This window comes from Azolla caroliniana, unplaced genomic scaffold (assembly GCF_043228905.1).
Source record: "Azolla caroliniana isolate FFs.n. ecotype wild unplaced genomic scaffold, voAzoCaro1.0.p SCAF_17, whole genome shotgun sequence".
Taxonomy (NCBI): Eukaryota; Viridiplantae; Streptophyta; class Polypodiopsida; order Salviniales; family Salviniaceae; genus Azolla; species Azolla caroliniana.
The window spans coordinates 6256373-6273953 of NW_028230452.1; the positions used below are offsets into that span (position 1 = coordinate 6256373).

The window sequence follows — 17581 nt, forward strand, 5'->3', positions numbered from 1 at the left end:
ACTTAAAAACTCTTCAAAATTGTTTAGTAAAGGAGATTCCTTTTCTAACAACGGAGCGAACCATGCAAAAGTTGAGCCACTTAACAACATGCCTACTAAACCCACTCAAGATGCATCGGTGGGATATCGGGAAGGATGCATTTGAATGACTAATTGTATTTGATTAAGGAATCCTCTAAACTACGATCACGTTCCATCGAATTTCATGGGAAGGCCGATCTTGGGTTCTTTATGAATCCCTTGCGTACTAGGTTCTTGTTGTTGCATCGCTACTATGGTTGCTTCGAGCTGTTGCACGTGTAACACTAGTTCCCCATGTTGTTGTTTCGTCAGCTTCTTCTCTAAGGAGATTTGTTGAAGCTCCCCCAACAATCGTTGATTTTCTTGTTCCAATGCGAGAAACTTCTCTTTCAAGCATTGCAACTCCGAAAAAATGGATTGATATTCTTGAGCGCTAGCAGTGGACATAGTATGAGAGAAAAGAGGAATAAGAGATTAGTATGAAGGGAGGGAGAAATAAGAAGATAAAGGAAGGGAAGGAAGGAGACCAAAATCAGTTCAAACTGTTAGGAACAATACTAAGACATAGAAGTACTGTCAGGAATAGTACTAAGACAACAAAGGAATTAGTACTAAAAGATGAGGATTAGAACTAAAGGAGGTATAGAACTCTCGAGAGAAGGAAAGAGTGAGTGAGCGAGAGAGAGTTTTTGATTCGTAAAAAGTCTCATTTCGAGAGATTTTTTGTACTTCTTCATTTTATTCCAATAACAAATTGTAGAATCTTTTCAATTTAATATAAGTTTTGTAAATAAAACAAGATTCAAATAATTCACATCTTTATAGAATAGGTAGCAAGAGAGGCGTGGCATGTGCTCTTTAGAAGAAGGCTATCTAGTACACTACTCGATGAGGTACAAATTGTCTTCCATTTACGATAACATGAAAGGACAATGTTGTATCTATTATAACTACTTGGAGAGGAGGAAGGAAAATTATAAATTGGACATTGCCTGCATTTACATGGTGCATAACTTCTCATCATAAAAGCAAAGGGATACTGGTATTATGTAGCACTCTTATATGTTGCAATCGTTTACACCATCTTCACATTGCAAAAAGTCACAAGGCACAAATGCCATGCTTCTTTTGTGCATTCTAAGGCCGAAACCTTGTTGAAACTTTTTGAAAAGCCAATATCTTTGTCTTTTGACATGGGAATCAATGTGTATGGGATATTAAGAGATGAGTTTAGGGTTCAAAGAATGAGGATTATCATTCAAAAGCTATTATAAAAGAACATAGTTAACTTCCCATGTGCATCCAATATTGGGAAACTTGTTCATAGCAATGCTACAAATTGGCTTTTGACATGGGAATCGATATGTATGGGATATTAAGAGATGAGTTTCGGGTTCAAAGAATGAGGATTATCATTCAAAAGCTATTATAAAAGAACATGGTTAACTTCCCATGTGCAGGCCCTATTGGGAAACTTGTTCATAGCAATGCTACAAATTGGCAAAGAGTCGATAGGCTCTTGCATCAAGAACAATTTGCCGTATTGCGGCAATGCAACCGAATACGCCCACTATGGTGAAGACCACAATAATGAGTGCATTTATTAAGAAGATGAAGGATCTCCGAGATGGCTTGAACACCATGTTGTAAAAAAGCATGGGAAGGATAAAGTCTAAAGGTGTAAAACCGAAAGCCCCAATGAGGCCATTAATATCAGCAAAGAAAGGAAGGAGGGCAGCGAAGAATGTTGCTGTTGCAACATAGAAGCCCCTCAAGATCAATCTTGGTATGAGATTTCTAAAGGAAAACCTCCCCATGGTAGGATCAGATGCCTTTCCTTCTAATACCTCAAATGTTGGTTGTGAATACACCTATACATCAAAGGAGAACAATGATTAGTACCTCAAATGTTGTTAACTACACCTATATATCAAAGGAGAACAATGAATTTTAGTACATAAATAAATTATGTTGGTTGTAATTAAAGAAGTTCATCCATTTGGAGTTCCACTCAAAACATTTTGAAGGACAATGTGTAACTAAGAGTACATATGTTAAACTCTATTAAAAGAGACTTGTTTGTGTACAAAATGTAAATATCAAATGCTTTTGGACATATCCATGTAAATATGGTTATGCTCGGAACTCAATGTGAACATGGCACCCATGTGTATTTACGTGGTAGTGTCTATAATGTTACTTAGCATCTCCCTCACTACAAGATCAAAATTGACCAAAATACATCTATATTGATCTCCATTTAACTATGGATCGGCCGATGCTTTTAACATTCGTGAGTGTTCGATCTAATAATAATAATCAGAATCCTACAAGACCTTAACTAATTTATAACGGTGGACAATCATTAATAGATTTAACAATCATTATATAATGCAGGCAACTTTTTGATCTTTTGAAGTGATGACGATGATAAAGCACAAGTTTTTGTTTGACAATATATATATATATATATATATATATATGCAGCTTGATGCAGAAGTGCATACATACATACCAAACAAATAGCCAGAAGCTGTATGATTATACACATGTTGGCCACGAAGATGAGCCAATTGGGCACAAGGGCCGGCATGCCGGTGGGGGCGAGGTTGGACATCACATTTCCTGCAGATTTGTTACCAAATGCCCAATACCCAGAAATTGCCACAGATAAGTATGTCAATGCCACCATCGCGTAGCACATGCACAACCCTTTAAACATCTTTCCCGACACCGGAGGTGCTATTGTCGCCTGCATCCCCGCGGTCATCATATCATATACATAATTAATCGATTGTTAGGATGAATGTGATAATCTTTAACTTGTTAATCCATATCTATGTACAAAAACAGAGGTTGTAAATCATTTGTATACAATCATCACCTGTATCTCAGGTATGATTCCATTCCCATATGCGAATGCAATGATAGCGAAAGAATTAAAAACCCCAAACAACTGACTAGTTTCCCCTCCTTTGATCGTATAATCCGTTTCGGTATGTTGATTTAAACCTAAAGGTACAGAAATGTTTGAATATGTTCAATTACTTCAAGCACGGATTACTGATGTGCTAAACTATTTAAATGACCTACTCTACAAACCTGCATATATACAGCCCCCTACCGCACATGCGCTAAAGCCCAAGCACATGATCAAGGAGAGCAAGTTGATGTATCTCAGTGAGTGGAAGGATGGTAGTTGAGACAAAATCATCATAAGCATCCCAAAAAATATGATGAATTCATAAAGTTGTACATCTCCATTTGGATGATAAATTGAGTAGATCAACTATGATGAGAGAAGAAGAAAAATGCTACCCATCAATCACTAGCAAAAGGATATAACATAATTGTTTTTGGGATCTTGGAGGGAACATATTATTTCATCAATAGATTTAGATAATACCTTCATGCTTTGACCTCCAACCACAGTTAATCCAATTACTACACCTAGGCATATAGAGAATTGCACCGGAGATATGCCATAACGAGTGATCCTAGGCCCTAAAATTTCATAATCATACTACCCAATAATAAGTTTTAATAAAGGAGGACCATTGTTGCCAATATCAGAGCAAACATTGATGTTACCAATTCTCAAGAGAGAAATAACATGTTCCCTGCTTGGCTTACCTACAAAGGAAATTATGAAAAATGCACACATGCAGCTGAAATTATGTTCATACAACATGCAAAACCTCACAATTTCCATGTATTGGGGAGGTTCTAAATTAAATTACATTTTTTTTGCAGTCATGGTGGATAATGATGAAGACCAATTGGAAAAGGCTTTTCTATTTTCTTTTTCTGGGAGGGAGAGGGGGGGATATTTCTGCAATTATAGGTGAAGAGACACATCAAAACCAGAGTTAAAATGATCATGAGAGGTCCATCCATTTGGGGTTAAATCTTATACTAATCAAGGAATTATAGGACCCTCAAGAGACATATCAAAACCATAGTTAAAAATTGCGTTCGCGTTCACAAGTGGAAGGATAAAGAATATTCTGTTTGAAGTTCATGTTTAAAGTTTTTTTGGGGGTTTTTGCTTTTTTTAATTTGATTTTTTTTTTTTTTTTTTGAGCTTGAAGTGATAAAAAAACTAGAGTTTTCATCACAAGTCGATACAATGTAACGAATTCATGTTTAAATTTTTTTATTTTAAAAACAATTTAAAAAAATTACGTTAAACATGAACTCGATACATTGTATCAAATTGTGATAAAAACATTGGTTTTTTCATCAAATCAAGCTCAAATGTTTTTCTTTTTAATCCGAGAAAAAAACTTTGAACATGAATTCGATACATTGTATCAAATTGTGATGAAAACTCTATTTTTAATATCGACTCGATACAATAAATCAAGTTCATGTTTAAAAATGTTCTTTATTTTTTCAAAAAAAAAGTTTTTTTAAACATGAACTCAAATTGTACTAAACTCTCTGGTTTTATAAGAGAAAAAGATGCATATCGATAATGCAAAGAAGTATGTTGCACAACAAAATACCTTACAGTGAATATGTGCTTTATTGATTAACAAAAAACCATTAATAATTGTGTGATGATAATTGAACCTTGCAAATGTCATTTACTTCACAAATTTTGTAGGGGAGTTCTCAAAAGGAAGAAGAGGAGAGCATTGTGGATACCCTGATAACTATGTGATATGTTCAAATTGATATATTAATGTTCACATCTAAGTTTGACAGTTTATGGATATCGTCTACATTTTAGGAGTTCTAGATTTATCAAAATTGTTTATGAATATTGTCTACATTTCTTGAGTTGTTAATTTATGGATATTAATGAGCACTAAATTTATAGATGATGGCACTAAGGATTATAATGTTACTTGTTATACTTAAAACATTTTCAATTCTAACAATATATGTAACTTCCACTTCTGGAACCTACATCTCCTTAAGATGCTGAAACCATTAATGTTAACTTGTGCCTTGAGTTAACCATTGTGATTTTCTTTAAGTTAACTACATTTCATATCTGCAGACCATCAATGTTTAAACATTTATTGAAAAACTATTCAATTTTAGAAATGATCATTTTGACACTTGTTAAATCACAAAAAATTAACAAATTTTACATGCTATTTAAAACATGTGATACTAGTGTATCAAGTTTCTAAAAGTTGCCTAAAACACAAGATTATAAAAGGAATCTATAAGTGGAATGTGTGATCCTTCCACTTGTGAACGCGAATGTTAAGTGTCCATCCATTTGGGGGTTAAATCTTTTACTAGTCAAGGTTTAGTTAGGGGGAAACTTCAAGTATGACTGACCAAGGATGTGGTATGTGAGGTCTCGAAAGCGGAGGAAGCGATGACCGGATGCAGCTTTACTCTCGAGCACGAGCGACAATAAGGCATAGGCATAGAATGTGACGCCGGCACCAACCAGTAGAAACACCATGCCCCCGGTCCACCCCAAGGAAGCAAATGCATATGGTAGGCTCAAAAGTGGGGGACCCACAATTGACGTGATTAGGTGGTACCCTGCATGAACCCAACTCCCTGCACATCACATCGCATTGCAATGTTAATAATGCATACATGATTTGATCATGTGACCCCCCAATATATGAACCAAATGCTTGTTGTTTACTTGTGATGTGACTGATATTCCTAATGTTTCACACCATTCTAGGTTTTAGAATGCTCTGTATTTGTACATGTATTCTACGTTTGTCATTTTTCACCTTTACATGTAAATTTCTAAGAATTTGACGTATTCTGTGTTTTAGAAGTGCCATTTTTCACGTATTGTATGTATTCTAAACATTTGACATATTCTACATATTTAAAAAGTATTTAACATTTCAAAAAAGTTTAGAAGTTTTTAAATTTTTAAATTTACTTTTTTTGAAAAAAACTTTAAATTTTAAAAAAGTAGTTAACGTATTCCACATATTTAAAGTATTCTATATGTATTCTAAGTATTTAACATATTTTATCTGTAAAATACGTATTCTAAGTATTTAAAAGAAGAAGTTAGAATACTTAGCTAAGTATTCTACAACAATGTTCCGCACCATAAGCACATCTATTATAGGCACAACCATAATAAGGGTTGTCCCAATCCCCCAAAGGATTAGAAGTATGTAATCATCCCTTCTTTACACGCTCGATTAACCCTCACACTCTTATCCACAGTGTGTGTAGAATACTAATTGTTCAAACTACCACGGGAAAAATTATGGTTATGCCCTGTAAGAACATCTCATCTAGATGTTAAATTTTTATCCAGTCCATTTATCATCACAAACCTTTATCGAATTCTTCTTCTGGTTCCGCATTTCACATATCTATGTAGTAAAAAGTGAAAATATATTCTATCATAGCATTCCATCAACATCCAATCACTTAAGGAACAAGGGGTTTTTATTTGGATTTTCTATGAGATGCATTGTTTATAGGACACTCATATCACAGTTCGCCATAGCACCATAATCGACATCCAACCATGAATAAATTGGTGTTGAGATCCCGGATTTGTTTAAGAGATATGTTTAGAAAAGGCATGCCATTCCCAAGTCCTTGCATTCGGAAATCTATTGCAATGGAAACCGCACCATAATCGACATCCAACCATGAATAAATTGGTGTTGAGATCCCGGATTTGTTTAAGAGATATGTTTAGAAAAGGCATGCCATTCCCAAGTCCTTGCATTCGGAAATCTATTGCAATGGAAACCTACTACTGTTCACATACTCATGCCCATAAGAATATAGTCATCTACGAAAAAGCAATTATCCCAAAGTTCTGAATATGGAATACTGTACATTCATGCCAAACAACATGCCACAGTATTTACTAGAACCCATAAAAAGACAGTGTTTATCCAGCCATCCTTATAATATATCAGAAAACCTAGAACTTCCCGGTTACCTTCTAGGAGAAGGAAATTGACATAATATTGTAGCATAAGAGTTTCCTTTTACCCATACCTTTGGATTCAAGCACGAACAAAGCTCCTGCATCAGAATCAGCTTCCTTGCTGCCCGACTTGTTGTGAAGCTCGACAGTATAGAGAGAGTGATCACCATTCTGTGAATGTGGAGGTTTCATGGCTCCCCTGCTCTTCTTTCTCCTGCTTCTTCCTCTTCCTCTTCCTTCTTCCTTCTTCTTTTTCTACCTCCTTCTTATCTCAGTATTTAATATTATAAGTGAATCAAAAAGTCTCCTCTTCTTCTTTTTTGAATTCATGTCACCTCTCTTAATTATTTCTCCCATCTCTATTATTATTTCGATTATTATTATTATCATTACATATTATTATTTCTATTAAGTTAATATTATTTAATAATTTAATTCTTTTTAAAATTTTCTTTTTAACTTTTTTTAATCCTCGGAAGACCCCGCCCTTGATCATGATCTGTTTTCATGGCTGTCTTAATTCATCGGCCGGCCGACACGTTTCTACATACGTACGTACGTGTATATGTACATACATAGAGACATGCAATAGACACATACATACATATGGCCCCTAGCTTATCCGCGTATTGCGAACTAAACCCTAAACCCCCTTGCAATTAGGCAATGGCCACATCGAATGTTCCAATCGACCGTTACAAACTATCATGGATTAAGAATCTACATATTTGATATAATTAATCTAGGTTTTAGTTAAACCATGTGTTTCGTGAGTAATGGAGGACTTTAATTTAAGTCAATACACTCGACGGAATATTGAAGCCTAGCTCAATCATAATGAGTTGACAAGATGAGATACACTTTTGCGTGCAATGTTGGATAAAAGAGGATTTGATATGCAACCTACCATTCGAGTGACATACGGTTGACATAAACGATTTGATGTGCAACCTACAATTTAAAAGCACTTGTGTTCATCTTTAAATCATGTCAATCCTCACAAAATGACAAATTGCTAAGTTCTAGCATGGGGATTCCATTGTCTTCGGAGTACTTTTGTTAATTGTCTTAAAGCTCAAACATATTGAAGTCATTTTCAAAAATCATCATCACTTGCTAGAGAAAAAACGCATTGTACAATGTATAAAAAATACATAAAGCCATTTAATATTACAAATGTCATCAACATTATGTTATTAACCCATGTAATATTACACACGTTTAAAGTCATCAACATTATGTTATTAACCAATATAATGTTACACATGTTTAAAGTCATCACCATTATGTGTATGTGTATGTGTATGTGTACCAATGTGTATTTCAGTCTATGTTAATTAGTGTGTATGTGCTCCCTAATTTTTGTGTGTTTTTATATCATTAATTAACCTTAATACTAGCCCTAAACCTAGCTATGTATGTGCATGTGTGACTATTTGTCAAATGTGTTTGCATATATGTTAATTTTTGTGAATGTTAATTTCTGTGTGTGTAAAAACCCACATAACCCTAATCCTACCCTGAACGTACTTGTGGATAGTTGAGGGGAGGCGTTCAATGTTGCTCTACTGCTCTTCTTCGATGGCCAGACAAAGGGTTGATATCTGAAAAGGGGGAGTATGATAATTTTTTTGAAAAAAAATTGGAGAGCATGTCACTATGCGATGTCATTGCTAGGCACTTTGTTATGCAACCCATTTAAAATGACGCAATTAAGCAAAAACATGGGCATCCACCCATCTTGTTATAGAGCTTTTATAAGCATCTAGAGCTCTTCATGCAAATAAAAATTGTATCTGTTTTTATCATGCATCTCCTTTTTCACTTTCGTATGCACCTCCACTTATCTTCCTCAAGCGCGTTATTTGGGCAAAATGTCAATGTTAGTGTCCATCTATTCACATTCCTCCCATTCATCCTATTGATGTATGCGTGATCTCTTACAGTCTAGACAATATTCAAACCCCTGACCTTCTTTTTTTTCCAAATAAACACTACTTCACATTAGTTGGCAAATGAAGTACATCAAAGTTCAACCATATTCAGCAAAACTTACACTTCTCCACACAAAACTAAACATAATCCCCACCTCGTCATTTTCAACAAAAGTATCCCATCAACTCTTTTTACATGGTAACTTGTACTAGAACTATACATATTTACATCTCATGTCCACTAGTGGAAGCCATTGGTGGGAACAACCATCTCGATGCTTGGTAGTTCCATTTAGGCCTTGATGATGATTTTACCATCATAGGAGAACCACCCCATTTCAGCAAAGACTTTGATCGAGCCCTTTCTGCTTCATCCGAGTGCCCTTCAATCGAGTCGTATTGTCCGCGCAACCAAGATACCAGCTCGAACCAAATGTTTATCAACACCTCACCGGTTGGGAGCTTTCTTTGCTAAAAAACAAACATACATCGTCTGGTCCAGATGTGCTAGACCGATAAGCATGCCACCAACATCCATATCTCCTAAAAAAACCAAAGTTTGTCCCAGGATTCACTCCAACACATTGGAACTCGTTGCCACCTTGCACTATAAATCCATGACCATGTGGCTTTAACTGTTCCGCTTAGCCTTCCTTTGTTAGCTTCAAACCCTATAAGGACTCCCAAACAACTCTCCCATTCACACCGCATGCTGCAACTATCCTAAGACTTCTACCCCAAATGTTGATCACCTTTACACAACATTGAGGTATTGATTCCAAATAGTGTCCACATAACTTACAACCAGCCTCCGCACCTCGACACCTCAACCACTCCCCTATAGGTAATGCTTTATGGCTAAGAAGCCAGAACCAAACCTTTATTTTTCTAGCATATCCAACGCCCATAGCCTCCTCCAAAATGACTTCAACAAGTCATCTGATATGCCATTATGCCTCCAACTATTGAGAAACTGAGCAGCGCCCATTGATTTGGAGCCAATGATTTGCCTTCCTAGCTTAGTACTATATATACTCAAAAAACCCCTCCAATTTGTTTGTTCCCGGTTTCTGCCACCATACCTCTAATGGATCCCACTCCAAATCATATAGGGCCTTGTTGTCAAATAGCCATAGTTTACAATCATTATCCAGCTTCCCTGGGTCTGGGTTCACTTACATTCCAGCACTACCACCCGCACTAGCAACCACCGACCATTGTTGGCTCTGTGTCTTTTCATCCTTATATCCTATCCTATGTCCTTCTTGTCATACCTTTTCCCTATCCTTCAATCTTGTATATATCATAACTTTGACTTATTTTCACTCACAATCTTCCCACATCACAATATTGCATATTTTCATGATAGCAGTGTCCCAAGTAATGCTTAATAGGATATTTATATCATATATTTCCATCATGAAGTATATTCGTCATCCGAATTACATATTAAATGGAGGAATTCTAGCCTCATCTAATGTACTAAAAGGAATTTGGAATGTCTCTAGGATGGCAAGGATCCAAGGAAAGTTTCTATTTTTCAACACCCATTGGGAATGCATGTTATGAATGACCAATTGATTGAATGGATGTCTAGCAAGTTAAGAGATAAGTTCATGTATTAGAGATCACAATCTTGACAATTTCACATGGTCGTAGGATGTACTTTGGAACACATGACATTATATTACTTGTCATTGTTGCTATGGACAAAGAAAGCTTTGCATTTTGTTTTGCAAACTCTTCGATATTTGCTATGGAGAAAGAGGTATAATATAGGAATCAAATGGGGGCTTCTATTCATATGATGTCTCGTATTGCAAGACATGTGTTTAAACTCTCAACCATGGAATCTATCGATTGTTCTATATTTCATTGAGAATGAGGGTATAGCACATAATAGGACAATTATTAAGGCTTCATGGTGGCAATTTTTTAACATATATATTCCACTTATGATTCCTCACTCTTCATGTATTCAACACTTGGTTATCTCATGGGGTGACACACTCTCGTTAATTCTATGGAAACCATCATCTAGTAGAAAGAATTGGAACTCTTTCACTTACTTGTGTCTTCTCTGTTATTATGTTGACTTGGAAAAGAGAGATTGTGCTCTCAATTTAATTGAATTTTTCATTTGGGGGTCAAAGAGGTGGGTGACATAGTTGAGGCTTGATCTCAAAGTATTATGGAGTTTGTTCAAGCACGACAAATGTTATGCATCTCGCCCAATATTTCTATAAAAACAATCATCTAGTAGAGAGAATTGTAATTCTTTACAAAAAGAGTTACATATGACTTCTCTATTATTATATTGACTTGGAAATGAGAGATTGCACTTTTAGTTTAATCAATTGTTTCATGTGGGGGTCAAAGAGGTGGAAGATTTAGTTAAGGCTCGATCTCAATGAATTATGGGGTTTGTTGAAAGGGAACAATTATTATATATCCCCTAGGAATCAACAACGATTCAGTTTAGGCTTACTTGGTTTAGGGATTCTAAAACCTAAACTAAACCGATCCCTAAATTAGTTTGGGCCTTCATTGGTTTGGCCCAAACTGGTTAAACTCTATATGGGTGGTTGTTGTCTATAGATTTATGTGTAGGATCTATAATTTCCTTTTCTGGTGATTTGATATTGAAAGAGTAAGAGATCATTTGCTAACCAATGCGAACCAATGTTTTTTTAGAAAAAAAGAGAGCGTAAGAGATCATTTATCACTAGAATAAGAATGCTAGCACCATTTGAATAACAACCTTTGAATGTTTTGAAAATATCTATCCCTTTGTTTTTTGACAAGAGGTTATGCACCATATAAATCCAAGCAATGTCTGTTTGCCTTATCTCCAAGTAGTTATAATAGATACAACATTGTCCTTTGATGTTATCATAAATGAAAGAAAAAGAAAAAGAAAAAGAAAAAGAAAGAAAGATATATTAACATCATCTTAATGCCAAAATTGGCCCATGAGACAGTTGGTTTACAACAAAATGGGTATTTATCCAATCATTAGAACTAAAATAAAATAAAGTAAAAGTAACACTTAAACTAAAAGAGTTCTAGTAGTGTACAAAACGTGGTATACTCAATAAAAGGAAGTGACTTTGCACTAAGCCTAATTTCATTTTCACCCAAGCCTCTCGAAAAGAAGTGGGAGGTCAAAGGGTTTTGGAGTGGGTGTGACCCTATGACCCATGGTCTCAGTGTATAGAGTGCCCCAACCATGGCTTCTACCCAGTGTAGCTCACGTTCCCTTATTTTCTTTATTGCTTCTACACCACGTCGAGTTGCTTTGAAACCCGACATCTGAGGGCGTTTGGTTCTTCTTTGGTTTTTTGCTTCATCAAGGAAAAGGCCGAGTGGTGCAGGTGTGTTGACATTCGTTATCTCCCCCTGTTCCTGAAAAACTTCATTTCTTACATGTTGGTGATTTTAAACACAAACTCGATACATTGTATCGAGTTTGTGTTGAAAAGTCAAATTTTTCACACGAACTCGATATAATGTATCCAGTTTGTGTTTAAAAACAAAGTTTTCAACACGAACATGAACTCTATACATTGCATTGAATTGTGGTGAAAAAACTGGTTTTTTCATAAACTCAAGCTCAAATTTTTTATCTTTTTTATCTTTTTAAATCCGAGAAAAAAACTTTGAACATGAATTTGATACATTGTATGCAATTGTGATCAAAACTCTATTTTTTACATCAACTTGATACAATGTGGAGTTCATGGTTAGAAATCTTCTTTTTTTTAAATAAAAGAGGTTTAGGGTTTACATGAACTCGAATTGTACTAAAATCTCAGTTTTAACAAGAGAAAAAGATGCATATCGATATTGCAAAGAAGTATGTTGCACAACAAGACACCTTATGGTGAACATGTGCTTCATTGATTAACAAAAAACCATTAATAATTGTGTTGATGGTAATTGAACCTTGCAAATGCCATTTACGTGGTCTATGAAATATTCTCGTGGTTCTTAATCACCACTTCAAGCACTTAATGTTGATCTTCATAGTTTGGTTAATCTACAACAGAGAAACATTTATGTGGAACTAAGGATGATAACATGAGCATAACTCAGGTGACAAGGAAACTTGCAAGAACTCAAGGTGGGGATATTAATAGCTACACATTGATATGGCCATGACCTAGGGCACCAATTTTACATTGGTAAAGTTTTGGATGTGGTAATGCATTAAACTTTTGTAATACATCTATCATTGACATTAGTGAGGTGGATATCATTGTGTATGACTTTACACTAACAAAAGTTGGATGTTTAAGGATGATAACGATAGACATAATAAAAAAGATATTACTAAGACTAGAAGATATCTTAGATTGAAGGCCAACAAGATTTAGTGCACACAATTTGGAGACACCATTTAGTGAAGACAATCATTTGATTGGTACATTTGAAAATGAGGAGGAAGAGTCACAATTGTATATTAGGTATAGTAGTGATTCTCATGAAAGGAATGATGATAGTGATGCAAATAACTCCTAAATGTATCGAATGAAATAAAAAAGTTGATTGTTTTGAAATCTTTCGCTTATGATTTCGTTAGGATCTCAAACGTTACTAGTTGTAATTTCTCCTTAAAAATACACAAACTTACTTTTTGTATTTGGCCAACTTTTAGCATTTTTCAATTTTACCAAATGGTGAAAATTTTAGTTTTTTCATCAAGTTTTTGAGAACATGTGATACTGGTATCAAAGTGTTTTGTGAAATGGCCAAAAAAGCCCCAAAATCAGACGGAATATTCCTTATTTTTCCATTTGTACGTGATCCTTCCACTTGTGAATGTGAACGTGTTGAACATTAGCAACATTATTGTCAGCATTTTTGTAACTTATTCTCTCTGTGTTGTTTTAGCTCTAGGATGTATTTGCCTAATTTCTTTATATCAAGAATATCTAATCGTTTGGGGAAGGTAGGAGAGGAACCAAGTATCTCTTGGTATTTTGCCCTTATCTCGGCGTAGGTGGGACACTTGCATGTAAAGTGGTACTCATCCTCTATCTCTATGTGGCATAACCTATATATCCTTTCCTCCCTAGGGACTCCATTAGTACGACCATTCTTAATTTCAAGTTGGTGAGATGATATTCTAAGTTGTCCAATGGCAACCCTTAGTGCATGTGGTAAGAATACATCTAGATATTTTGGTCGCGTAATAAAACCTAACTTAGAGAAGTGCATGAAGTGTTCCTTATAGTACAACATTTTAGATGGGAGTAGCTCTAGTGGGGTGATCCATTTATACCAAGTGTAAATTTGCCAAGAGTTTGTACCTCATCAAGTAGTGTGTTGTACATATAGCCTTCTTCCAAACAACACATGCCACACCTCTCTTTTTACTTGTTCTATTAAGATGTTAATTATTTGAGTGCTGCTTTATTTACAAAACTTATATGAAATAGAAAAGATTCTACAATATCTTATTGGAATAAAATGAAGAAACACAAAAAATCTCGTAAAATAAGACCTCTTTCATGAATCAATCACGCCAATAGAGGAGACAAAGAACATGAAAGATAACAATTGATGAAGTAAACCATATTTCTCTACAAGATTCTGAATATTTACCATTTCTATATAGGAATATTATCTTTAGAAAGTTTCAATTGATATAAAGTAGATGTCCTGCTCTGATGAGATATTGATGCATCAACTAAAAAATGCTATTTGATAAATTTCTATTGTTTGTTACTATAAAATTTAGGATATTTGGATACACTCAAGATAAATGAAATTACACTTTAAATGAGATATAAGTCTAATGATTCCACAATAAAACTATTATGACTCACAACAATCATAGAGTATGGGGAAACACCATGGACATCTTGTACCTGAATTTACTGAAATATTTTCACAACAAATGACTATGAATAATGGGAGAAATGTCATGCAACAATGAAAAGACAATAGTAGTACTAGAAAACGAGAATGGATTGATCAAAATAGCAATTCTAAGGCCATGAAAACACCTCTTGATGTTGTCCATGTTCAAACTTGTCATGGGCAATCTATAGATAGCCATAGCTTGGTTGAGAGGGTTATTTTCTCTCTTTAAACCCTTCCTTTCATTCTCCCTATCTCTAACTCTTCAATGATGGTTTAGCTAAGAGGTGTATGCATGGATGCATAGATGAAAGGATGTGCACATGGGTGCATTCAAAAGTAAAAGGCGGTAATTACTACTCGGTTTGCTATCATTAGAAGGTGTGCAGGTTGCAACTCAAGAATCATAGGAGGTGCTTTGAGCTCGATAGAAGGAGGTGGTCATTGCTACACAAAAGGCGTTGTTGTGCATTGTGCATGCTCTAACTCTTTCTTTCACTCCCCCCTCCCCCCCCCCCTCTAATGTTTGTGTCCAAGAGTCAACTCTCAACTTCTAACTTCCAACCCAATTAACACTCGTGAAAAGTTAAAATGATATGACCGGTTTGGGCCGATTTAATAGGCTCAAGCTTATATGAACCAAACTCAAAACCGTTTAAAGAGGCTCAAGCCTTAGTCGAGTCAAACTGAACCGCTAATCAACCAAACCATTTTAAACCAAATTAACGACTCATTTTAGGCTTAAGTCAAGCCGTTGTCAACTCCTAGTATCTCCCCTACTTATGGGTTTATCTAGCAATACTACAAACTATTTCAATAATGCAAGAGCAATTGTAAGTTTGTTGGCGTTTAGGGGGTCAAACACTATTTTCACAAGTGGCTACCAAGCTCTTGTATCATTGCTTCATTGAGTCTCTCTAATAATTATCATCTAAGGTTGAACAAGAATAGAAAGTACATAACTCTGATTATGGATAGTGGTGGATCTTAAAACATAGTTGTCATTCTAAATTGCCACATGTAACGAGAGTTTTGATTGAGGGTTTGCTTTGAGATTAGCTCTAAAGCTTCATGGATGCTTCTTTTGCACTATTCAAGTGGAAGATGTTAATCATTGTTTCATACAATGTTTGAATTCTTTTTAAATTTGGAGTTATATTTCTCAAATATGAAAAGTTTTGTCATGATGTTATTTGATGCCAAGACAATGGGGTTTGAACAATTCACATAGGTTCACCCAAAATCAGACAGAGATCATTTTCTTATTTCTGAGGTCTTGGGTAGTGCATCATAATTGGGATGTGCATAATGCTTTTGTATTTGATGGTAGGCGTGAAATCAAAGCATACCTACAAAAGTTAGAGTACTAATGTGAAATTTTCCTTTATTTAAACAAATAAAATTTATTTCCTCAATGCAATGTAGTGTTCATCTTGCCTATTTTTATTTTTATTTCAAGAAAGATACACCTTAGTATATTACTTTAGAAATGTACATATAGAAAACATAAGGAGACATTTTATCTCACCTCTATTGTAAGACAAAAACTACTACCAACAATATCTGATCAAATAGATGATATCATATAAGAAATGAATGGAGCACAATCTACAAGCTATGCAATAAAAAAGAAGGTATGACATAATTCCACTTCATACTAGAAGTTGTATCTGAAAATAAGTGAAGCCCTCGCCACCATTTCTTAAAGTCCACTTGACGTTGTCGTGCCTTTCGGCTCCGGATCGTTGCGTGAGTCGGGTGGGAACCGCCGAGGTTTTGGACTAGGAGAAAGAAGAATATGAGATGAGGCTAGTAATGAATAGATTATTAGAAAGAGAGATAGAAATTTCGTGAATCCCACGAGTGTATTGTATTCGATTAATCAATATTTAGATAAGAATATGTATTTAGATTGAAAGAAAGATATAAGAAACTTGTGAATCCCACAAGTATAGATTATATTATTTTCGTGAATCCCACGATTATATTAATCGGTTGGTGTTTTCGGAAATATATCCAATTTCCAAATATTTCACACGCCTATTACATTGTGCTCCCCATCCTTATGTAGTGATGGGAGAGACTAAGCATAGCTACATGCTTTTTTTTCTAATATGTTCATGCACACTAAATGTGCATGTGATGCTTTTCTAATCCTTGCTTTTATTTGCTAAATATAGTGCTCATGCACGCTAGATGTGCATGAGTCACTTTTTAGTTGCTTGCGTTTTTCTATAAAATATTCACGCACTCTAAAAATGCACGATTTACCTTTTTAATAAAGGTAGGCGCAAATAAAGCAGTTATAGTTATTAAATCTATTTATAGAACACTAAAGATAAGGTAGCATAATGGTAAAGTTGAGGTTTGGCTATGTGGAGGTACAAGGTTTGAATCTTGCCCTATGCACGTGATAAATATCTTGATATATTATTTTATTTATTTATATGTAATTAAATCGGTTATATTATTTTTTACTTTTTCACGTAGTGTACGAAATACACTACGACAACGTTGCCTTTGAGCATTAGTTGAACCCTACAGATCATCATATTGCCCACGTATGGTATGGACAAATAAGTGTTTATCTTGTCTATTGCCAATAATATGTTCCACTTCTCATGTAGTGGTGAGTCATACGTAGTATACTTGAATGCATTGGCAAACATTCTTTTTCATAAATGAATGCATATGTTATCAAAACATTCTTATGTTTTTTTTTAACACTTTTTAGCTTAACTTTCTTACCATTATTTTTTTATTAAAATTTACCTTATAATAAATAACGAATACAAAAATATGGTATTTACCATACTTCGGGGGTGTTTACCATACTAGAATGATTCAAACATTCTCGATTGCGAATGCA

The 17581-nt window shown here is 35.0% G+C and overlaps 1 protein-coding gene across 1 annotated transcript in view; it reads right to left on the reverse strand.

Moving 5' to 3' along the window:
- Positions 1–1408: 1408 nt before the first annotated feature.
- The window catches only part of LOC147853012 (GABA transporter 1-like), a 94016-nt gene continuing 77843 nt past the window's right edge, over positions 1409–17581 (reverse strand). The window contains exons 2-8 of the mRNA XM_087333607.1: positions 6985–7124; positions 5320–5550; positions 3428–3525; positions 3124–3310; positions 2906–3033; positions 2537–2773; positions 1409–1892 (exon numbers count right to left, since the gene is read on the reverse strand). Coding sequence (XP_087189733.1) covers positions 1512–1892; positions 2537–2773; positions 2906–3033; positions 3124–3310; positions 3428–3525; positions 5320–5550; positions 6985–7105 — 1383 coding nt within the window. The 5' untranslated portion in view covers positions 7106–7124 and the 3' untranslated portion in view covers positions 1409–1511. The remainder of the gene's footprint in view (positions 1893–2536; positions 2774–2905; positions 3034–3123; positions 3311–3427; positions 3526–5319; positions 5551–6984; positions 7125–17581) is intronic.